Source organism: Heloderma suspectum, chromosome 3 (assembly GCF_057233095.1).
Source record: "Heloderma suspectum isolate Gila_16-S chromosome 3, 16-S_ref, whole genome shotgun sequence".
NCBI classification, from domain to species: domain Eukaryota; kingdom Metazoa; phylum Chordata; class Lepidosauria; order Squamata; family Helodermatidae; genus Heloderma; species Heloderma suspectum.
Genome location: NC_139460.1, coordinates 5904410 through 5927259, shown reverse-complemented (window position 1 = coordinate 5927259; position 22850 = coordinate 5904410). Strand labels below are relative to the sequence as shown.

At 52.2% G+C, this 22850-nt stretch overlaps 1 protein-coding gene across 2 annotated transcripts in view; it reads left to right on the top strand.

The window, feature by feature from the left end:
• Positions 1-22667, top strand: part of PLEKHB1 (pleckstrin homology domain containing B1) — a 45947-nt gene extending 23280 nt beyond the window's left edge. The window contains exons 5-7 of one of the 2 annotated variants that reach the window (XM_084841585.1): positions 5482-5521; positions 13514-13616; positions 16318-22667. In XM_084841585.1, the coding sequence (XP_084697711.1) occupies positions 5482-5521; positions 13514-13616; positions 16318-16454 (280 nt within the window). In that variant the 3' untranslated portion in view covers positions 16455-22667. The remainder of the gene's footprint in view (positions 1-5481; positions 5522-13513; positions 13617-16317) is intronic. The other variant, XM_084841586.1, reaches the window with a different exon arrangement.
• The last annotated feature ends 183 nt before the right edge of the window (positions 22668-22850 follow it).

Sequence of the window (22850 nt, the reverse complement as noted above, 5' to 3'; positions counted from 1 at the left end):
CCCCAGCCAGCAGCTGCTCCCATCCTCAGCTCCAATGTCTGTAAAATGGGAACAAAAATGATTGACCACCAATGAATCACTGTTAGGGCCCTGACATCCCCCCCCCCCCCCGCAAAAGAACTGCTAGAAGAGACATCTTCGTGATAAACTAAGAAGCCAGCTGTCTGGAAGGCAGGCAGAAGAGGTGTGGTGCGTGGAGAAGAGGATCGATCAGCCTTCTCTAGCATCGCACCTTCCAGTTGTGGTGGATGTGCTGGCTGGGGATGGTTGGAGTTGTAGTCCAACACATTTGCAGGGGAAGGCTGGGTTATGGGACACTCTAAGGGAGCCATCCTATGCATGTTTAGGCAGAAAAGCTGGCTGGGGCATGCTGGGAGTTGCAGGACTTTTTTCTGCCTAAACATGCATAGGATGGCTCCCCTAGAGTGCCTCCCCCCACATTTTTTATCTGTCTCGAATCCAGTTGGCCAAAGGTCCCGTCGGATCTTGTTATGCTGTTTACATTTGTTGCTGCTTCTGCTTCAGCCCCTCAGGGAGCTCCTTTTGGAACCAAACCCGTTTCCTTCAGGGATGTGGTAACCCTTGAAAAATTTCCACCTCTCCATGATGGGTTTGTGTGTTTACAAGCTGGTGTTTGAGAATGTTCTCCCCACCCCTGGCAACAGCCCAGTCTGAAATATTCCACGGTTGCCTGGAAGATGGTCTGGGTGTTGTGCGCAAAGCTCGGGGACCAGAGTGACGTCCTCCAGAGGAAGACGCCCTGAATGGGAGTGTGGGTGGAACCTACAACGGAGACCTAGATTACCATGCTGAGGCATTCACACCTGATGCATCACAGCAAGGTATCGGGCAAAGAACAAGGGTGTCGTAGCAAATGCTGAAGTGCAGGAACTCATCCTGACAGTCCCCATAGCCCCCAAGGAGACTCCAAAATCTCAGGCAGCTGGGTTGATCCATATCAACACACCAGATCGGGTGTTTTCATCTCCACCAAGCTCAGGTCTTTGGGAAAGCTGATGGGTCTTGATTGCTTATTCCAGACCAAGCCACCCCAAAAGACGGTGCATCACATCAGGGAACAATATCTTGTTGCCGGGAAAATCCATTTCCCCCCAGCTGCTGTGAGGATTGCAGCTGAGTTCAGAGGGAACAGGGGGGTGACAGATCATGTCATCATCCCTGCTCATCAGAATGTCCCGGTGCTTCGACCCTGTAAGTCCTGGCTCCACTACCCCTCTGGCAAAGACATCACCCCACGCTGCCACCAAACACAGTGCCTGCTGAACCCTGGAGTGCGGGGTGCCACTCTGTGGATGGTCTCATCCTTCGACTCCGCTAGGAAGTGGTCATCTGAAGATGGCTATTGAGGCAGGAGGGTTTTAGGGATGCCCCGCTAGCTGTACTGCTGGAGTTAGGAACACACCTGGAGGGCGCCAGGCGGGGGAGGCCGCCATAGAGTTCAGGAAGCTGCCTTGTGCTGCGTCAGACCATTGGTCCACCGAGGTCAGCCTTCCCCAGCCGGATGCCCTCCAGGTGTTTTGGACTACAGCTCCCAGCATCCTTGACCATTGGCCATGGTGGCTGGGGCAGATGGGAGCTGAAGTCCTAAATACCTAGAGGGCACCAAATGAGGGAAGGCTGATTTAGGCCATAATAATGTAAGAGTTGTGCCGGTTCCGCCCAAAAGTCCGCTGTTCGCACCGGGAGCCAACCAGCTGCCCATGAGGAACCCACAAGCAGGACACGAGTGCAGCAGCACCCTCCCGCCCATGTTCCGCAGCAGCTGGCGTACAACCTAGACTTAGACCTGGGCAACCAGTGCAAATCCTAGTTCCCGACAAGCAGGAATTCCATCAGTGAGCCCCCAATGAGCAGAGAGCAGAAGACAACCCCTGCCGGACCAGACCAAAGATCCATGTGGCTCAGCATCCTCTGGACAACCAGGTGCTTCTAAGTAGCCCTCAGCAGGGCTTGGATGCAAAAGCCACCCTCTCTAGCCACTCTGCCCCATCAGCCAGGATTCAGTGCTACGCTTTTGCTGTGTGTGGAAGGCCCTATCCGGGAAGCGCTCTGGGGCAATTCAGGCGCAGAGGGGCACTGGAACCTTCACCTCAGTTTGTGTTTCTTTGTGTAAACAAAAGAAGCTTCCCCCCACCCCCATTGGGGCTCCCCTGAATCTCCCTCCCTGGGCAAAGCATGTGGAGAGTGGTGTGTGCATCCCAGGGGTGCAGAACCCCTTTCAGCTAGGGGCCAAATTCTGTTTTGGAGAAGGGGGCTGCATCCCAGCAGTGAGCAGGACCAAAGGCAAAAGGGGCAGCACCAAAATACCCCAAATACCAGCCTATTTTGGCTTAAATCTCTTCCTGCCAGTAACTCAGCCTTAGGAGAGCCATTTCAGCCTTTTAGAGTATGGGGGGAGAAACTACGCAAAACCTGGGAAACCACCAAACGATTGGCGGTGAGGGGGAAGGGGAAGGAGGCGTATCCTTCTGGGGAACCCCTGAGGGCTGGGTTTGGCCCCTGGGCCTGAGGTTCTGCCCCCCCCCCCCCCGGTGTGCAGTGCCCTTCTGTCCAGCCTGAGAGGCAGGCGGAGTTGGGAGCAGAGAGACATGGCTCCCCCTTGCAGGCCAGACCAGACTCCTTGTGGTTTCTGATCGTCTCAACCTTGGAAGGAGGGAGCCTGTTCAGGACAGATCCATGCGGTCATAGCCAGCCAGGCAGCATCACTGTATAGGATGCAGCAGCCATGCTGGTTGGGGATGATGGAAGCCAAAGTGCAATGCAGCTGGAGGGCACCAGGTTGGGGAAGGTGGCTGCATGCACAGAGTGAAATGGAACAGCAGTGCTCTGGAGAGTTGATGGGCTGTGTGCGGCTGGGCTGGCGGCTCTCCTTCTGGGCTGTGGCCACGGGTGACAGGTTCCTCCTCAGCTGGCCTAGAAGAGCAGCTTGGATCGATAATTGAAGACGACTTGACCGCATCACGCCGCACTCGGTCACGATGGGGCCAGTGCGCTCGGCTAAGCTGGGGCTGGTTGCCGTGATGCCTGTTGGAGGCCAGGTGATGCTCCCCCATTGGCTACGTGGAAGCAACTTGGATGGCTCCTTTAGAGTTCTGACTGGTTCTGACAGAAACCCGGAGGGGATTCAACGCCCCACCGACATCGGAGCCACCAGCCTCCCCTGCTTCAGGGTTTTTGAGCTGAGGCTCTGCTGTTTGCCCTGCTGCTGGGAGAGAGACCACACCGAAAGCTGCCCCACTCCTGCATAACTCTGTGGGCTCTGCATTGCCGGGAGCCACAAAAGGAGCCTTGTTTTCTCCCACATGCTCAGATGAACAAGCCAGGCTGACAGCAAAAAGGAGCTCTTCTGTCCAGTAACCACGCCAGCCTTCCCCAACCCAGCGGGGTTGGATGCAGCCCCCATCATTCCCAGCCAGCGTGGTCTATGGCTGCGATGGGAGTTGCAGTCCAGCACATCTGGACGGCACCAGGTTGGTAAAGGCTGGACTAGATGACATCCAAGGTGCCTTCCAGCTTAAACATGCCGTGATTCTATCAGATGGAATGATGGGTCAGCCATCAGTCTGACCTCCCTGCCTGCCGGTTTTTCATTTTCTGAAGGGCCGCGTGCATCCTTGCCCACTGACACTATCAAAAGACAATGAAATCTTTCTGTGTAGTCTGCTGCTGCGGCTTATAAAGAGCACGCCTTGCTTAACCCCCCTTTAAAGCCATCCCAGTTGGTGGCCATCACTGCATCCTGTGGTAGCAAGTTCCACAGTTTAACTCTGTGCAGTCCTTCCTTTGATCTGCCGTGAATCTCCCACTCCATCAAACAGGTAGGGTCCCATTAGTCCAAAGCAGTTGATAGGAGACCAGCGCACAAGCCAGATCTCTGGAGACCCCCTCTGTTCGCTATATGCCAGGGCGGGCAGCAGCTTTGGTGAAGAAGGTTAGACCGATACCTTTGCACTGTTGATGAGGGCAAACCCCCTCTCTCACTCTCTGTTATTTTTCTGCCTGCTTTCTGATGCTAGAACCAAACTGCTGCCAACAGTTCTAGATAGAATCTCTGCAGTGACAACGCCATAAAACAGAAGCCCAACCCTCACGTATGAGACACGTTTGCTGGTATCCTTTGTTGCATCTGCCACAAAGATTAGGGAAAAAATAGTGAAAGATTTAGGAGGCTACAGAGGATCTCGAGATTTCAGAATATTCCCGCCACTCCCACCCCCGAACCTAGTGCATTTTATTCCAGGTGTATGCTATTTTAGATATTAACTGTGGCCTTTTGGATTATATTTGTATGCCAAGATAGTTTATCTGGCATGTGTTAAGAAGGAAGGGCTGTAGCTCAGTGGCGGAGCCCCTGCGTTGCCTGCCGAAGGTCCCAGGTTCAATCCCCAGCATCTCCAGGCAGGGCTGGGAATCTCCTGCCTGAAACCTCGGAGAGCCGCTGCTGCCAGTCAGCGTCGACGTGCTGGGCTAGGTAGGCCAGCGGTCTGACTCAGGATAAGGCAGCCTCCCACGTTCCTATAACTTGTGCCCAGAGATAGACCAGCAGCCTGTGGCGCTGCTGGGGCGTGGGCGAGATGTCTTCTCTGTTGCTGGTCCCCGTGAGGAACCCGGCAGCTGCATTTGTAGTTTCCTAGGCGCCTTCAAAGGGAACCCCACTTGCAACGCCCTGCAGTAGTTCCGTCTAGAGTTACCTTCCCCAGCCTGGTGCCCTCCAGATGTTTTGGACTGCAATTCCCAGCATTAGCCATGCTGGCTGCCGCTGATGGAAGTTGAAGCCCAATACATCTGGAGGGCACCAGGTTGGGGAAGGCTGCCCTGGCCACGGTTGTCAAGAAGTAATCCCTGTCCAGGATGCTTCTGGACGGACGGCTCCTAGCACTGCCAATGCAAAGACATTGTGCAGCTATCCCCAGTGGAGGCTGGGGGCTCCAGTGTCAGTGGGGCAGTGAATCCGCTCTGGGTCTCAGGCAGAACTCTAAAGGAGCTATCCAAGGCGCAACGCACATCCAAGGTGCGGAGCAACCTTTAGAGTTCTGACTAGTTCTGACTGTAACCCAGAGCAGATCCACCACCCCACTGACATCAGAGCCAGCAGCCTCCACTGGCTATACCACCTTTTCCTCCTTCATGGACTTTTTGCGGAAAGAAAAAAGAGGGAAGAAATGGTGGGGAAATATGGGAGGGTGATGAGAGGAAGAAGGCATTTTCTGGACGCCCCCATGAATGAATGCGGCAGGGCACTCACACCATAAAAGCTTCTAGAGCCCCCAGGCGGCCCCCTCCGGCGGGGTAGAAGCTGTTTCAAAAGAGTAAGAAAGTCCAGATTCAAACCCGAGAGTGGAGCTGCTGGGGAAACACATGTGGGAGAGGGTCTCCGGGGGGGCGGGGAAGGCCTCCTACCAGCGTCTCTTCCTGTTGACACCATTTGCTTACCTGCTGCTCGCCTGGTTTTCTTCACAGAGCCTGGAAGATGGTGCTCCTGGAGGCAAAAGCGACTCAGGTGAGCCTTGCTTGCTTGTGTGGGGCAGATCTCGGATCTCCCTCCTGCCCCTGGAAATACTCCTTACCGGCTAGAATGCTGCTTGCTCTCCTGCAATTCTCCAGGTTTCCAGGCCTCCTGGTGGTCAGGAAAATAGGAGTCAGAGGGCCAAAGATAATGGCTTGCCCAACCAGGAGATAGGCGAGACCCAATGTGAAGCCCCTGCTTGCCAAGTCTTGGGTCTTTAGCTGGGTGGAGGCAAATCTTCAGGGGTCCCAGCCTGGTAGATCTAAGCTGATCTGGCGCAACGGTGGTCTAGGTAAAAACAACAGTAAATCTTGCAACTTAAAAAAGCCTTCCCCAGCTGGGTGCTCTCCAGATGTGTGGGACTGCAACTCCCATGATCCCAAGCTGGCTGGGGATCATGGGAGTTGCGGTCCCACACATCTGGAGGGCACCAAGTTGGGGAAGGCTACCTTAAAGACAAACACATTTATGATGGGATAAGCTTAGGTGGACTAAACTGGTCTCGGTGACTTCAGAAGCAGCATTGTTTAGCCTGGGTCAAATTTACCCTGGACAGAGAGTGATGTAATGAACACCGTGGGCGGGGCGGGGAGAGGGAGCACCTGCATGAAGCGCTCCTTGATGTGAACCAGACAGTGCACGACCTGAGCTGTGAAGGGTGCACTGGGTGAAATCTCGATCGCGCCGTTCATGCAGCCTGGGAAGAGGTGGAGGGGTGGGGAGGGGAGGGGAGGGGAGGGGGTTGTCATTTGTGCTTCGCACTGAATGGCCAGGCCCCGGGTGCCCTATCGGCTCGCGCGGCAGCGCTTTGGCCAGCAGCTGAGGACTCATTTCCCACACTGCTGCTACCGGCGCTGCTGCAGCTCTATTTTTAACGGCGCCACTTTCCCATTTCCGGGCCCGGCTAGTTACAGATCAATAAGTGCAATCAGGCTGCCGATCGATTGCTCTCGTGTCGCTGGAGCGCCTCAAGCTCTCTCACCAGAGACAAGAGACCAGAGAGTTTCGAAGTCAAAGATTGTCTTGAATCAGACCGGGAAATTCAGCTGGCCTCTGCTTTCAGCTCTTCTTCCCATCAAGGACGTGTCGCTTCTCTTACCTACAGGCTCTGAGGGGTTTGCCCCTTATCTTTGACTTATCTCCCTAGCATTGGACAGCTGTGCTTGCATTTTGTATGAGGATCCCCCCCCTCTCCGGCCCCGTGACAGACTCAGGTTCTTCTTTGCTAATATCAGCTGCACTGATTTCTCGGCATTCCATGACTGACCCCCTTCTCCACACCCACACACACAGAAGTTAAACTATTTGTGAACGTTCCATGATATGTCACCTGCTCAGCCAGTAGGGGGGTGAGAAAGGGTGTGCTCACAGGATGGAGATGAATGGTGTGTAGCCTTGTCACTCATATACACTCAGTGTGTGCGTGCGCACATGCATCAGTGTGTATCTAGGGGGACCTGCAACACAACGTTGCAGTGTATTCTCATCTACTAATAGGAATGCTGCTGTTCAGGTTTCTAGCCAGCTGAGCTCTTCACTGGCAGGCCACTCCCTTTGGCACCCTCTCCCCGTTTTCTGTTTTTCTTTTCCAACGAGCACTCAACTTTCTGTGACTACTAAGCATGTTCAGCCGTCCTTAGGCTGCTTGGGGAGGGCGGTGTTGCACGATAGGGTGGGTTCTTTTATTTGCAGGGCTAGAATTTTTTCTGTACTTCTGTAAACTTCAGGGTTCCCCTGAGTATGGTGATACCTCTCCCTGGTTTTTCAGGGGTCCCATTTTAGCTCCGTTTCTGTTGGCACTCACTCCCTGAGTTTGCTATTAGAGGGAATTATGTATATGCTCAGTTTTCACATATGGATGTGAAGTGTTACAAATGGGGAAGGGGTTATGGGGGAAGACAGGGTCTCGCCAAGAGTAGCAAACGTCCATCTTTGGAATGGCCCCCTGCTGGCCCCTAAACCCTGGTGCCAGCTGAGGGTTGCATGTTGCTCAGCTGCTTGGGGGTGGTGAGTTCAGTGGTCGGAGGGCTGGCCTGCTTCTCTTCATTGGACCCCATGATGGATTCGCCCCCCCCCCCCCGGCCTCAAAGCCACTGCAAGGGCTGCAAAGCCTCGGGGGATGAATATTTACATCTTAGAATGTAAAATGGCCACTTACTAACAAGAAAAAAACAGACCAGAGACGAGTTCCAGCCTATGTGGAGTCAAACACATGCTTTTGCCACTCGCCGAAGGGGAGGCTTCAGAGCCAAGAGGGCCTTCCTTGGGGGGTGGGGGAGCATCCCCCCATTTCGGTGCCACAGCCAAAGGGTCTCATCTCTGGCACTTGCCTGACAGTGGGGGGAACACAGAGCAGGGCTTCCAGTGTTAAGCAGAGCCAGTGGAGGCTGGTGGCTCCGGTGTCAGTGGGCTGGTGAATTCGCTCCGGGTTGCAGTCAGGACTGGTCAGAACTCTAAAGGAGCTATCCAAGGTGTGGGGCTCTGGCTGGTCCTGAGTGAAACCTGGATCGGATGCACCACCCACTGACATCAGAGCCACCAGCCTGCACTGATCAGAACAGGAAGGTGGGTTCGTACAGGCGGAAGAAACCAAGAAGACCAGACCAAGCAAGACTCTAGTCCAGTGTCCTCTTTGCGGGAGTGGCCAGCGAGATCAAGGTAACATCCCCTGCCCCTGCCCCTGCCCCGCCACAACTGGTGTCCAGACATATTCATGCCACCTTTGAACGTGGCGGTTCTGTTTAGCTATATAGTGCTCCCCTGACCTGCCTCACCATCCTCCCACCCTGTGAGTCCCTCCCCCTCAACAACAACCTTGCAGAGATGGGAGGAAGAGATGACGACGGGGAGAGCTCCCGGTATAGAACAGCCTTCCCCAACCTGTCGCCCTCCCGATGTGTTGGACGACAACTCCCATAATTGGCTGTGCTGGCTGGGGATTATGGGGCTTGTAGTCCAACACATCTGGAGGGCACCAGGTTGCAGGAGCCCGGTGCAGAGCTAGGCTTTGCCTCCAGTCTGCAAACGCAAAGGCGTCAGTTAAAACATCCCTCGGTTGGATTCTGCCGTGAGGCTTCACTTCCACCTAATCTCTGTGCCCTGACTTGTGTTGGGGCTGGAGACAGAATTCTTCAGGCCTCCTCCTCTGTGTTTCACCTCTGACAATTCCCTGCCCCCTGACGTCCGCACCAGTTATCTCCCCCTGCGGCGGGTGGGGAGGCATCGATCGGTGCGCACGGCTCCTGCTTCCTGCACTGCTGAGATGTGGAGGTTTCTGTGGTTGCTGGCAAGTGGAGTGTATCACTCTCCTCTTGGCAGTTGCTGGATTTCTGGAAAGTTGCATTGTGCTTGTGCTACTGTGTCACATTCTCCTTCCGCCGGAGGAAGTGGCCATGCTTAGGGCAGAAACACGATCTCCTCCTTCCAAGGGTGTGGGTGCACCTGCGCATTCGTGTTCATGGGCAGGTTCAGTCTGTGGCAAGGTGGTGGAGGTGGCAGATTTGGGGTGCCGTTAAGGAGAGTCAAATGACTAAGGACTCCAGCCACCCCCACCCCGCGTCTGGTCTCTCCTCCTCCTGCGAGGCGGTTCTTTAACTTGAGGAGCAGGGGTGGGGAACCTTCCCTCTGGATATTTGTTGTTGTTCAGTCGTTCAGTCGTGACCCCATGGACCATAGCACGCCAGGCCTTCCAGTCCTGCACTCTCTCCCGGAGCATGCTCAAGTCCATATTCATTGCATCGGTGATGCTATCTAGCCATCTCATCCTCTGCCGTCCCCTTCTCCGTTTGCCTTCAGTCTTTCCCAGCATCAGTACTCCAACTCCCATCTTCTCTGCCCTTTGGCCATGCTGGCTGGGGCTGATGGGACTTGAGCGTCCAGCAACTTCTGGAGGGCCCCAGGCTCTCCACCCCTGGGCTAAGCTGGAGGGACGCTCATGTACCTCTGGAATGCCACCAGCAGAGGGGACCCGTTTCCCTCTAGCTCTGCTCGTGGGTGGCCCCAGTGGGAAGGAGGATGCCAGGCAGGTACATCAGAGACTTTGCAGCAGCTGTTCTGCCCTGCAAGTCACCCCTTGGCACTGCAGTCACTACGCGGTGAGCAGACATGTGTGAACCTGTCCCCCTCCTTCCCCAGCAAGTTGGCGTTGCATGGCATTACCTTCTGGGATCTGTGCAGAGATGTAGGCAGTGACTCCACCACTCTGAGCTGGGAAAGGCGAAAGCCCAGCTGTCTTGCTGCTCAGCTGGACAGTGGACAGACAGACAGCAGGTTGAAGAGTAGACTTTCCAGTACACAGGCCAAGCTTTTAAGCTGCTTTTGTGGGGCTTTGAGGGGCTATTAGAAGTGCTGCGTGCGTTTTTGCTGTGACATGTGCAATCATTGACAGAAGGAGCAATATTCAGCACCCTGAAACTGTAGATTTTTTTTGGAAGAATACAGCAAGTTTCTAGTCCTTAAGGCAGCCAAGTGGAATCAGAAGACAGAGGTGGACTCTGGTGGTTGGAAGGGAGAGTTATGAGGGCTTGTGTTGCTGTTTCTCTCTTCCCAAGACTGGTGGGACACATTGTGCCATGACAGAGGAAGGACGTGCAAAATGGCATTGCTTTTGCAAAATGCACCATTCTGGATGAAAGAGAAGAATTGCTTATGATTTTCTTTAACGGGCAGAGGAGGTTGAGAGAGGCCCGACTGCGAGGAAGGCACCTGGTGTCTCTGGAGATGATCTTGTCAAGGGTTGTCATGGTCAGGCATCTGAGAGGGCATCTGAGAGGGCCCACCCCCCAGCAGGGGCCCACTGGCAAGAGCCCCTGGACTTGGCTCCTCCTCTCCATTGTTGCAACCTGCGTGTTCCCTGCCTCCTGCTCTGGCCCAGACAACGGCGGTGAGGAGCAGGAGATGCTGCTGCCCGCTTGCTCCCTGGCTCTCTGCCCAGCAGGCAAGCAGGTGATACATAGAATCATGGAATAGTAGGGTTGGAAGGGGCCTACAAGGCCATCGAGTCCCGCCCCCTGCTCAATGCAGGTATCCAAGTCAGGGCATCCCTGGCAGATGGCTGCCCAGCCTCATCTTGCGTGCCTCCAGCGTGGGAGAGCCCCCCACCTCCCCAGGTAATGGGTTCCATTGATGAAGAAGAGGAGGAGGAGGACGATGGTGGTGAGGAGGAAGGCTCGCTGAGGGAGGAGGCACTGGTGCCTTGCCCACAGGCTCCCAAAAACCTGGAGTGGGCACTGACCTCGGTTGCCCCCCTTCCTCTGATCAGCTGCACCACCACTGGAGAGGGTGCGCGCGCGTGTGGGAGGGCGGGCGGGAGAGTTCAGCGGAACCATCTGCTCCTGTTCAGCCTTCAGCTGAAACTTTTCGCCAATTAAGAGCTAAACTGCATCACCAGCTTGGGGGGGGGGGGGCGGTGAGCTGGCCACCCTTGAGCACATGAGAGACGTGAGCCGCTCTCCTTGACCCAGCCGACAGATTTGGATCTTGGCCGCCAGAGGCTGCAGCTGGGCAGTGAGCCAAAGGTTCCAGCTGGAGAGCCCCTGAGGCCCTCAAGGTCACTTTACATCAGAGGCGGGCAATTTCTGGGAGTCGGGGGGGGGCTACATTGTAGCCCCCCCCCCGACTCCCAGAAATTGCCCGCCTCTGATGTAAAGTGACATTGTAGCCCCCCCCCCCCAGAATCCACCAGGGGCCACACCCCACTCCCACTGAATTTGCTGCCAGAATTGCACCACTCACACCCCCTTTGCTCACTGCAAAAATGCCGCAACTTCTGCTGTGTTGCCTTCAGTGGAGAGATTGCAGAAGGGCAGGGAATGCGGTGGGGGCTGGAAAAATGCCCAGGGGCTGGGGGGGGGAATGCAGCCCCTGGCCTGTGTGTCACCCACCCCTACAGGGTGGCAGTGTGGGAGGGGAGAAATCTGCTCTGCCTTCTTTCCATGCATGCGTGTGTGTGAGCCTTAAGACAGCATGGTGTAGTGGTTAGAGTGTTGGGCAAACCCAGGTTCAAATCCCCACTGAAACACAAAGCTTGCAGGGCAATACTAGGTCAGTTGTTATCTCTCAGTCTAATCTGCCTTAGCCAGTGGGGATGATGGGATTTGTAGTCCAGCCCATTTGGTGGGCACCAAGCTGGGGAAGGCTGTTCTGGGAACTGCTTGTGTATGCACATCTGACCGAGGGCAAACCCACGCCAAACTACGATTCCCAGCATTCTTGCATGTGTGCGCGCGTGGGCTGTGATGGCTAATGTAGTACAAAACCAATATATTTGTGGATGTTTCCCCATGACATGCCAAAAGCAGGATCCTGCTTGTGAACTGGACATGCATGATCCTGGTTCTTGCAGCTTAAAGACTTTGTGGATCATCTTGGACTTGCTGCTTCACAGAGGCTTCTTTCTGGCAGCCAGAACTGCATGTGTGAATCTCTGGTTCTGCTGTTACATGGCGCATGTGCACAGGGCTTCTCTCTCTGCCAGCCACCAGCCAGGCTGCCTTGCATGGTGGGAATCTATGCTGGAGGGCCAGTGTCATTTGGCTACGCGAGTCACGCCTTCCCTATGCAGCTGCTGCTGCTCGCAATGGCTTCAGGTGCCCTGTCCCGGATGCCACATTTCCTGAGGATGCTTCACATGAGCAGTGGAAATAAGGAGCTCTGGCGGCTGGCCCTGACCACCTGCAGAGTCACAGGGTAGAGGGAATAACGGAGTGTGCAATTCGAGGGTTGCTAGTGGGTGGGAAACAAGGAGCGTTAGGTTGTTTCTTTTTGTGTTTACCATTTTCTGCATTCAACTATGTTTCCAGGGCAGTTGACAATCACAGAATATGAAGGCATAAAATGACCATGGGTGCTTCCAGGTGAGACCTTAATGGTGCAACCGCCTTGTCTCATTCACAGAATTTTATCTGGAGGTCCAGAAGTCATTGTCTTTCAATTTTAACCCTCCCATGTTTTTCCACCTGTTCTTCCATTTCTTTTCTTACCATAGAAAACCCATCTTATATAAGGATATGGTAGTGTAAAGCTTATTATTAGAGATCTACCAGACCAATTCTGCTCATTTTTTTTTAAACTGAAGCTTGAGCACTGTAGACATGCAGAAATTTTTTGAAACTTTGAAAAGTTCAGAGTGCCACCTTTGCGCAGCTCAGGGAGGGAGAAGGGAGAGGGATGAGGCAGAAGGGAGCTTAATGAACACTCAGGCTAATACATATGCACCACGCTGTGCATGTAATGTAACATGTGATACAGTGTGTGTATGCACGTGTAATAATGCTTACTCCTGTGAGCTCTTAAGAGTTCTGGGCCAACGAAAGGATAGGCACAGAATGTTGGGATGGGGCTGAAGAAAAGTCAGTTGGTGATAGTTAGAGGAGGAGGAGGAGAAGCTGAAGAGAAAGAGCTGAAAGGACACCAGAGGGAGAAGAGAGAGAAAAACAAGAGACAAAAACAGATAGACAATCGCAAGGGAAACGGGCAAACATTTTTTTCATCCAATTATTCTCAGACTACTAGTCCCTGTGGCAACATGAGATTTACACTAGTAAAGGAGAGAAAGACAGAATAATTGCACAATGGCTTTTGATGAGTTTGCCTCACTGCCCTCCATGTGGAAACACCCTACAATAAAATACAAAATCATTGAAGCATAGCCATAAACCTGACAGCAGTTTAAAACAGTTCAAGGGTTAGGACAATAAAAAAAAGTTTTCTTTCACCGAAAAAGGTAACCATGCCATCGCCAGGCAAGCCTCCATATCGGGAGTGGGAGGGAATTCCACAAACAGGACACCACCGCCGAGAAAGCCCCATCAGGTGGAAAGGGCATCTCATCTTGGGGGGAAAGGGCACCCACAGGAGAACTTCCAAAGATAGAACCCCCAAAGCCTCAACACATGGGCCGGTGGCTGTGGGATGTGATCCCAGGCCACCCAGGGCTTTTAAGTTCTTGCTGCTAATATTTAGTTGTGCCTCTTCTTGCCTTTCCAGGTTCACTTGTATGACCCTTACGACGACTATTACCAGATGGTGCCCCTGGACTCTCATCAGGCGATGTATGTCAGCTCTGATTACTACGGCAACCAGTACGGAGGTATGTGCAGTCTCACTAAGAAACAAACGTGTGTGTCGAAATGACAGGTGTGAGCCATGCCATTCATTTAGACTGTGAGCCTTTCAGCAGGTATCTGTTTGCTCTGACATATGCCGCCCCTAGGATGTTCTGTGTGCTTTGAAGAACATTGCTACTGCACCGCTGGATCAAACTAAAGGTCCACTCATCCAGCATTATGTTTCCCGGAGCAGTTAACCAGCTGTGCATAAAAAAAAAATGGTTAAGTTGGGAAAGGTGTGGAAAATGACAGCTGAAATTATCAAGGGGTGGGAGAAACTCCCCTATGAGAAAAGGTTACAATGTCTGAGACTGTTTAGCTTAGAAAAAGGGGGAGTAAGGGGAGACATCATAGAAGTGTACAAAATTATGCACGGTGCAGAGAAAGCATGTAGACATTTTTCTCCCTCTCTCATAATCCTAGAACCCAATGGAGTCATCCTCTGAAGTTGACAGATGGGAGATTCAGGACAGATAAAAGGAAGTACATAGTTAAAATGTGGAATTTGCTACCACAAGATGTAGTGATGGCCACCAACTTGGATCATTTTAAAAGGGGATTGGACAAGTTCATGAAGGAGAAGGCTATCAATGGCTATAGGCTACCTCCAGTGTGAGAGGCAAAGAGACAGTCTTCCTATGTACACCAGTTGCTGGCTGGAGAATACTGGGAGTTGTAGGACTTCTTCCTGTCTATACATACATAGGATTGCACCCTTAATCCCTTTTTAAAAGCCATATATAGTGGTAGACATTGTGCCAAGTTCTTTATATATTCAGCAAAAAAACTACCGTAATGTTCTTTACTATTTTCCAGATGTTAAAGGGTGATGATGTTCTTTCCTATAGGGATGCGGCCCTGCAGGGAACATCTGTCTGCTGCAGCGTGGCCCTGAGGTATAATGACTTGAGCAAAGGGCACCCAATAAGCTTATGATGTGTCCTTCAGCCAAAGCCCAGGCTTCTCCCCCCTGCCCCCCAAACTTCCAGAGAAAAGGATGACCCACAGTTGTGGCATTATTTCCACTGAAAAGGATTCCGCTCCATCCTTTGCCATTTAAACATGGTGCATTGGTGGTGGAGATATAAGAAGCTGTTCATTGTAGCCTTGAGCAGGCATAGAATGCCCAGCACCCACGGGGTGCCCTTCCATAACCTTGTGAGACTGAAACAGTTGGTTAGGCAGAATTCTGGCATCTCACACCCACACGTGCGTGCGCACGCACCTCCCCCCCCCCCAACCCGTTGCTGGCTTAGAGCATCCTAAGGTCTAGAGTGACATCTGGTGGTACCAACAGTGAATTTCCCCAAAAGCACGAAAAGCAAAGGGAGCTATGTTGATCAAGAGGAAAATTGCCACTATTGGAGAATACCTTTGTTACGACCCACCCACATGTCACAGAACAGCAAGCAAGATTTTGAGTTGTCAAGAACACTTCCGAATGTCCCCCCCCTGCCCCCCCGCACTGGATGAAGAGCTTTGGAGAACTCAAGCACTTGTTCATTATTTTGCAACATTTTGTTAGGCCCAAATAAAGGTATTCCCTGGCTGTGGATTTTGGAATTTTCCTGTATGGTGACTGTGCCCACTTTCATTTGTAAATGCCAAGGAACAGAGGTTTTCACACTTTTAATAGTATGTAGTTTGACTCTAGGAGTCCACGTGCCTATTTCTTGTTTCCAAGTCTTCTTGACCCCCACCCTTCTATTTTATCCACCTCTTCTTGCTAGATGGAAATCGGCATCCCTGAGCTTTTTGCAGCCAGGGTTGTTTGTTCTGGTCAATCTTCAGTTGGGAAAAGCACAGGATCAAGTGAAAAAGAAAAAGACTGGGATGTGGGGGGTTAAGAACATAGGAAGAGCCTTGCTGGATCAGATCAAAGGCCCATCTAGTCCAGCATTTTGTTCACACATTGGCCAACCATCGGACTGTAGGAAACTCACATGAATGGGAGGGTGCAACAGCACCCTCCTGCCCATGTTCCTCAGCAACTGGTGTACATAGGCTCACCGCCTCTGGTACTGGAGGTGGCATATAGCCATCAGGGCTAGTAGCCATTGATGGCCTTCTCCTCCATGAATTTGTCCAATCCCCTTTTAAAGCAATCCAAGTTGGTGGCCATGGCTACATTTTGTGGTAGTGAATTCCATAGTTTAATGATGCGCTGTGTGAAGAAGCCCTTCCTTTGGTCTGTCCTGATTCTCCCACCCATCAACTTCGTGGGGTGAGCCCACTGGGCTCTAGTATCAGGAGAGAGGGAGAAAAGTATCTCCCTCTCCAGTCAAAAGTAAGCACTTTGAGGGCCTGTTGGTTTCAATGTGAAAAAGGTAAGCACATGCTTTTTTCCAACCGTGAAGCAAATACAAGTAGAAGTCCTTAACTGTGGGTCAATGTTTTTATATTTTAAGGTTTTAAGTTTTCTTTTGCAAACTGCCCAGGGGGCTTTGGCTATTGGGTGGTATAGAAGGTAGGTAAGTAGGTAGGTAGGTAGGTAGAGATGATGGCCGTGAAATTTAAGAAAAATCTCTACCCCTGAGCCCTTTGAAACAAAATCTTTTCATATTTGTCAGAGGACGGTCCACAGGGGTGCAGGGTGAGGGGGAAGGAAGGGGAAAACAGTTTTTCTGGGTGCCATGTCTACTGTGTACGTCACTTACCCCATTTGTCATTTCCCTCCCACAGCACCGGGAATGACCCATGTCATCATCCGCGAGGACCCGTACCGCGTGTCTGGAGACCAGATGGCGCTGGGCCTGCTGGCGGGAGCGGCCAGCGGTGCTGCTCTGGGCTCCTTCATGTGGATGCCCTGTTGGTTCTAAGACTCGCTCTTCTGTGAGCTCCACCCAAGCCCAGCTGCTCAGCTAAGAAGCCTCCATCATTCCCCTGGTGGGGGGCTGACGGGGACCTGCTCTGCATTGTAGACCAGGGGTGGCCAGAAGGGAGATTGGGATCTACTGGGCTGTCTCTGAGTGACTCGCTGTAGGTCAGTGACGGTTTCCGCCTCCTCTTTGTTTAACAATAGCAAAAAATAGCAACACCAAAAAAGGCTTCCCTCCACCCCACTGAATTAGGCTGTTTGCATCTTTGATCAGTGGTAACACAGATGCAGACCATCCCATTGATGCAGTAGGCCATGATCTCTGCCCACTGAGCCACCATTTTGCATCTGGCCCTGCCCACACCCAAGCCACCATTTTGCCCTATCTGGATCCAGTTGGTTGAACCTTGGGTGAAAAACAAAGTAGATCCCTTGAGCCTGAGGTCTGCCCACCCCTGTTGTAAAATCTTGCGATGTTCCCTTCTGAGCTCACACATAGCCCCTCTATGATCATTCTTATGTTGTGGCATCCCCCGGCTTGTCAAGTTTGCGGCATACTTTGGTCTGTGTGGATTCTTGAGGGTAGCAGTCCGCTTCGTTGTCCGACCACACCGAACACAGCCCGGGCATCCCTCTGGTCACCCTTGTTTGAGGGAGAGCAGTGCCTGCAGAAGACGTATCCTCTCCTGCCTCTTCCCTGCCCCCTTTCCACCCTCTGGAGCCCACCCTGAGGAACTGAGGGGCTTGGCGGAATTAGGCTGACCTATGCCACGTGCTGGCTGGCCCCCGTGCTTGGTCTGACCTGTTGGGGCCTGGCTGAGCCCACTTAAATTGTCACAGAATTTCCTGTTGTACATGTGTGGTTGTCAGGGGCAGTAACGAACCTACATTCTATCCGTTAGGCTGTTGTAACAGAACTTGAGCTTTCCACATTGGGGTGCAGCATCTCAGACCCAGGGCTCAGATCCTGCCCACCTCAGTTCCCCAAATGCCTACACCTCCTTTCACTGGGTGTTTTGGTGGCTTCCCAGCTTTTGCACAGTTTCCTGCCATTCTAAAAGGTTTGAGTGCCTCTCCTAAGGCTTAGAGACTGGCAGTGAGAGCTTCAGGGTGCAACCCTATGCCGGTCTAGGCAAGGGTAAGTCTTACAGTTCCCAAGATGCCAGCAACTGGCATAGGTACATATGCTGGCATTTTTGATATTTTGACCGCAGCCCTTTTGTCTTTGGCCCCATCCATCACTGGAATGCGCCCCCCCCCCCTGAGCTTCTCTGAAATGGGACGCAGCCCCTGGCTGGAAGAGGGTCAGCACCCTTGTCCTGCATGTACGGTTCAAGACATTTTTTCTCCATCACAGTCTATCTACATGTGTGATGTCGAATATAAATCAGGGGTGGGTCAATTGTTCCGCACCTTTCCCAGATGTTTTTGGCCTACAGTTCCCATCATCCCTCACCCTTGGTTATGCTGGCTAAGATTTATGGGAATTGTAGGCCAAAACATCTGGAGGGCCACATGTTGCCACCCCTGGTAGAAATATTCCATCACGGAGCATACAGGAGAGAAAGCAGTTCCTTTCACTGGGCCACTCACAGTGGGTGAGATGGTGTAAGTCTTAAAAAAAATTGTTCAGAGCTCCTCCCTTGGCTGAGTAGGAGTCTTGTGATGCTTGGCAGCTTGCACATTCTGACCAACAGGGCCAGACTTTGGTCCCTGGAAAGCCTAAGCCGTGGTGCCAAGTGATGTCACTCCAATTCCATGCAGGATTTTCTGGAGTGGTTGCTGTAGAATAAAAAGGAGTAAGAATAGCCAATGTTTGTACACTTAGTGGCCATTCTGTTAAGCAGGCAGCAGGTCAGGGCATGGAGGCGTATTTTGCCAGGCATACAGACCCCTCCTGAGTAATCACGCTCTCTAGAAAAGGGGAAGCTGGCAGTAATGGGCTGGAGAATGTACGGATCTCCCCCATGCCTGGCCATTGGGCTCCCGATCACAAAATCATTTCCTCTCTTGTGGGGCTAAAGAGAACAAGCCCTTGCTTTTGCGAGGCGGCAGGTGGGAGCATCAGAAGCAAGTAGTAGGTTTTAAAAGGTGACCCTTGGAGGGGGATGTTACTCTGAGCTAAAAAGCAAGCCGCAGTGCTTGGCTCTCTAAATAAAACATCTTCATTTGGGTGTGTGGCATTAGCCTACCTTGTTCACTGGTGCATGTCTGCCTAGGGATGCAACAGTTCTTGTAAGACTGCCATTATGATGGAAGCTTGCACCGATGCAAACAGTGACTCATCTGGTACCTGAGCTGTTTACACGGATCACCTGTTCTGCACTGCACAGAGTTTGGAGGCTAGATGGCTGGGGCCCTGTGCCAAATCTGTGCTCCCATCTGGCATGTTCACTCAGGCTGAAGCTGCCTGCCCCTTGTCTCGTGGAATGGCTGGAAGGGAACAGCAGGGCTGCAAGGGCAGCCCCCCGCCCCTGGTCAGCCCCCAGCAGAAGCCACAGCATTGACAGCCTCAGTTTTTCCATTATCTCACAAACAGACCACATTGTAAAGCAACCATTAGGGTACAGCTCAATTTCCCGGTTCTGCCAAAGTATCTGCAGAAGAGGACAGAAGTGCCAGAGCAGGTGCTAAAGGTTCGCCATAGTCCTTTCTAGTACAGCTCCTCTGCATTTAATACCTACACTGGGGGAGGGCTGTAGCAGAAAGGCCGAGCCCTGAGTGTGTTTAGCTGCCCTGCATTCCACACGAGTATTTGGGACTCCAGTTTGCTGGAAGTGAGAGCCAAAGGGCAAGAGCCAAAGGAACAGGAGCTGGTGCCTTAAGTAGGGAATAGCTTCAAAATCTGCGATTGAACTGGGGTGCATGGATGCTACAGAAAGGGACGAAGAAGCCATGACTGGCTGCTGGAAGTACACATCAAAAAGTTCTGTGGCATCATAAAGATAAACCTTGAAGGGGACTAACCTGGGCAAAGAGCCTGCAAGGCTCTGTGGCATGTCTGGATAGGAGCAGAAGGGGCCCAAATATCTTTCCAGAGCTGAGATGTCCTCTGGCTCAATCGATTACATCGAAGGAGAGCAACTGGGGTCCTCCAGATGTTGGACTACTGCTCCCATAATCCCTGACCATTGATTATACCAGCCAGGGCTGATGGGAGTTGCAATCCAACACCATTTGTAGGGCCACAGGTTGCCCACCTCTGGACTAGAGCAATCCCCCCCCAGGCAAGGCAGTAGAGGGGGAGGGGCTGCATATGTCCAGCGGTCTGCTTTCAAGGAGCTCTCACTCACATTTTGATGAGCTGGTGGCACACAGGCTGGCCAGTTCTGGCCTACATGCTACACAAATAACAGCCTACTTTGCCAGATGTGGTCAAGAGCATGCAGGCCGTAGAGGGTGAAGTTGCTGTTGGCTGATTGTCGTCAGGCAGAACGACCAACGTGCTTTATAGATTGGCGGGAGACGTCCTTGGGGTACATTTGTGGGCTTGCTAGCAGCAAGGCTGGCACTGGGGCAAATGCAACATAGTGAAAAAAGGACCATGGCAAGGGGGGCAGGGGGCGCTACGAGACCAAGCCCCCTCCACATATTTCATTTCAAACCTTACTAGCACACCCGCTCTTCTTTTGCCGGGGGGGGGGGGTCAGTTTTAATATTTACTTCATCTTCAAATGCTGCTTTCCCTACAAACAAGCCCAAGGTGGAGAACAAAATAATAATAAAGACACCCCCCCCTCTCCGCTGTTGAACCAGGTTAAGACAGGCCAAGCAGGAGAGGGAGCATCTGGCTGGACAGCTGGAGCAAGCTCTCCATCTTTCCACCTGCAGCATAACCATGGACAGAAGTGGGAGTTTGGGTGCATTGCCAAGGTTCCACTTTACATGCTTGGGAGACTAGCGCTTGTGCATATTCCCCTGCCCCGCCCCGCCCCATCACTTCCAACCGCAGAGAAATCTGACACAGTAGCTCCACCGTCCCCAACCTGTTGTCCTCCAGCTGTGTTGGGAGTGCAACTCCCATCATTCCCAGCCAGCATCAACACACCTGGAGGACAACAGGTTGAGAAAGGAGGTTATAGCTGTAGTCATTACAGGATATCTTGAGGATATTCTTGCTCTCTATGGCGGAAGCACAATTTACATTTAATTCTACAAATATTTTGTAGACATACAACTTGGGTGTATTGGAAGCTGCCTTATACTGAGTCAGCCCATTCATCGATCAAGCCCAGTATTGTCTATGGTGACTGGCAGCAGCTCTCCAGGGATGCAGGCAGGAATTTTTCCAGCCCTCCCTGGAGATGCCTGGAATCGAACCTGGGACCTGCTGCATGCAAAGCAGGGGCTCTACCTGCTGAGCTATGGCCTCTCCCTGTGTGCGCATCTGTAAGGCGACAGGATTAGAGCTGGCTGCTTTAATGTGCAGTTCTGGTCTAAATGAGAGGCTTTGCACTGTTAGCTCGGGCCTTGTCATAGAATCATAGAATCATAGAATAGTAGGGTTGGAAGGGGCCTACAAGGCCATCGAGTCCAACCCCCTGCTCAATGCAGGAATCCAAGTCAGAGCATCCCTGACAAATGGCTGTCCAGCCTCGTCTTAAAGGCCTCCAGTGTGGGAGAGCCCACCACCTCCCCAGGTAATTGGTTCCATTGCCGTATTGCTCTGACACTCAGGAAGTTTTTCCTGATGTTCAGCCGGAATCTGGCTTCCTGTAACTTGAGCCCATTATTCCGTGTCCTGCACTCTGGGATGATCAAGAAGAGATCCTGGCCTTCTTCTCTGTGACAACCTTTCAAGTACTTGAAGAGTGCTATCATATCTCCCCTCAGTCTTCTCTTCTCAAGGCTAAACATGCCCAGTTCTTTCAGTCTCTCTTCATAGGGCTTTGTTTCCAGTCCCCTGATCATCTTTGTTGCCCTCCTTTGAACCCTCTCCAGCTTGTCTGCATCCTTCTTAAAGTGTGGTGCCCAGAACTGGACACAGTACTCCAGATGAGGCCTAACCAGTGCTGAGTAGAGGGGAACTAGTACTTCCCGGGATTTGGAAGCGATGCTTCTATTAATGCAGCCCAAAATAGCATTTGCCTTTTTTGCAGCCACATCACATTGTTGGCTCATATTCAGCTTGTGATCGACGACAATTCCAAGATCCTTCTCGCTCGTAGTGTGGTTGAGCCACGTATCCCCCATCTTGTAACTGTGCATTTGGTTTCTTTTTCCTAGGTGCAGAACTTGGCATTTGTCCCTATTAAATGCCATTCTGTTGTTTTCTGCCCAGCACTGTTGTCTCGTAAGCCAACAGTCACTTTGAGTAAGATTAAGGTATTTTGGTACCCCATTATGACAGCTGAATACACACAGACTGCAAGATGTTTAAAAGGGAAACTGCCCAGAAGACAGGCAATCACACATCACCCCTAACACATCACAGATGCATATGGGAGCATACCACACCCCAAGTATAAAAATGCTTCTGCCATTGAGACAGTGCCTGTCCACACTAGGAGACTGGTTGACGAGGAGGGCTGGGTGCAGGGGGGGGGGCAGCCTTCCAAATGTCATGGGGCATCTTCAGTCCTTGCAGGGGGAAACAGGGTGGCATCTGGACTCAGTCGATATCCGCACCCACAAACGAGGCCTCGCTTTGGTTCGCTTTGCTTGCCATGTTTCAGTGTCTGGGTTGCATGTGCGTCAGTTTGCAGAGTTTGGTTCTGTCCAATGTTGTTTAAAGCACTAATAATGTATATTTTGGAAGAAAAAAATTGCTATAATAAAAAAGTTGCTCTTCGCTGCACTAAGTAAATGCCGTCTTTCCATGCCTGGCTGCTCAACTGGGCCCAATCCAGGAACAAGCTATGAGCAGGGGTAGCTGGCTGGGTGGCTGCAGCGGTGCATTTTCATGTGCAGGGGCCATTTTCATGTGCAGGGGCGCTCAGTCCCCATAGCCATGCCCTTAAGGAGAATCTGAAAATGCAGGCAGCTGTCTTGATCCATAGCAACAAATCTGGGTAGCAGTTGTCATCACCAAGAGACACCGCAAAACACTTTGCATGACAATGGGGAAGAATGTGTTGTTAGGCAAATTCACTTTCCTGCAGCTACTGTGAGGGTTGCCCCTAAGCTCAGAAGGAACAGGGGATTCTGAGCAGGGGTGGTGGCTGCGCCAGATGATGTCAACATTCCTGATAATAAAATGTGCCAATGCTCCACTACACCACTGGCTGGCCAGCATTTTGCTCTAGATGGCCTCTTGTGCCTTCAACAATGGCAGGTCAGGCAGTCATTAGCAGGTGGCACTTCCCCCCATAACTGCAAGATGTGACTAAGAGAAGCAGCATCTGTTGAATTTCTGCCTTCCTTATATCTGTTAGTAGAGAACAGAGCCCCCCACGAG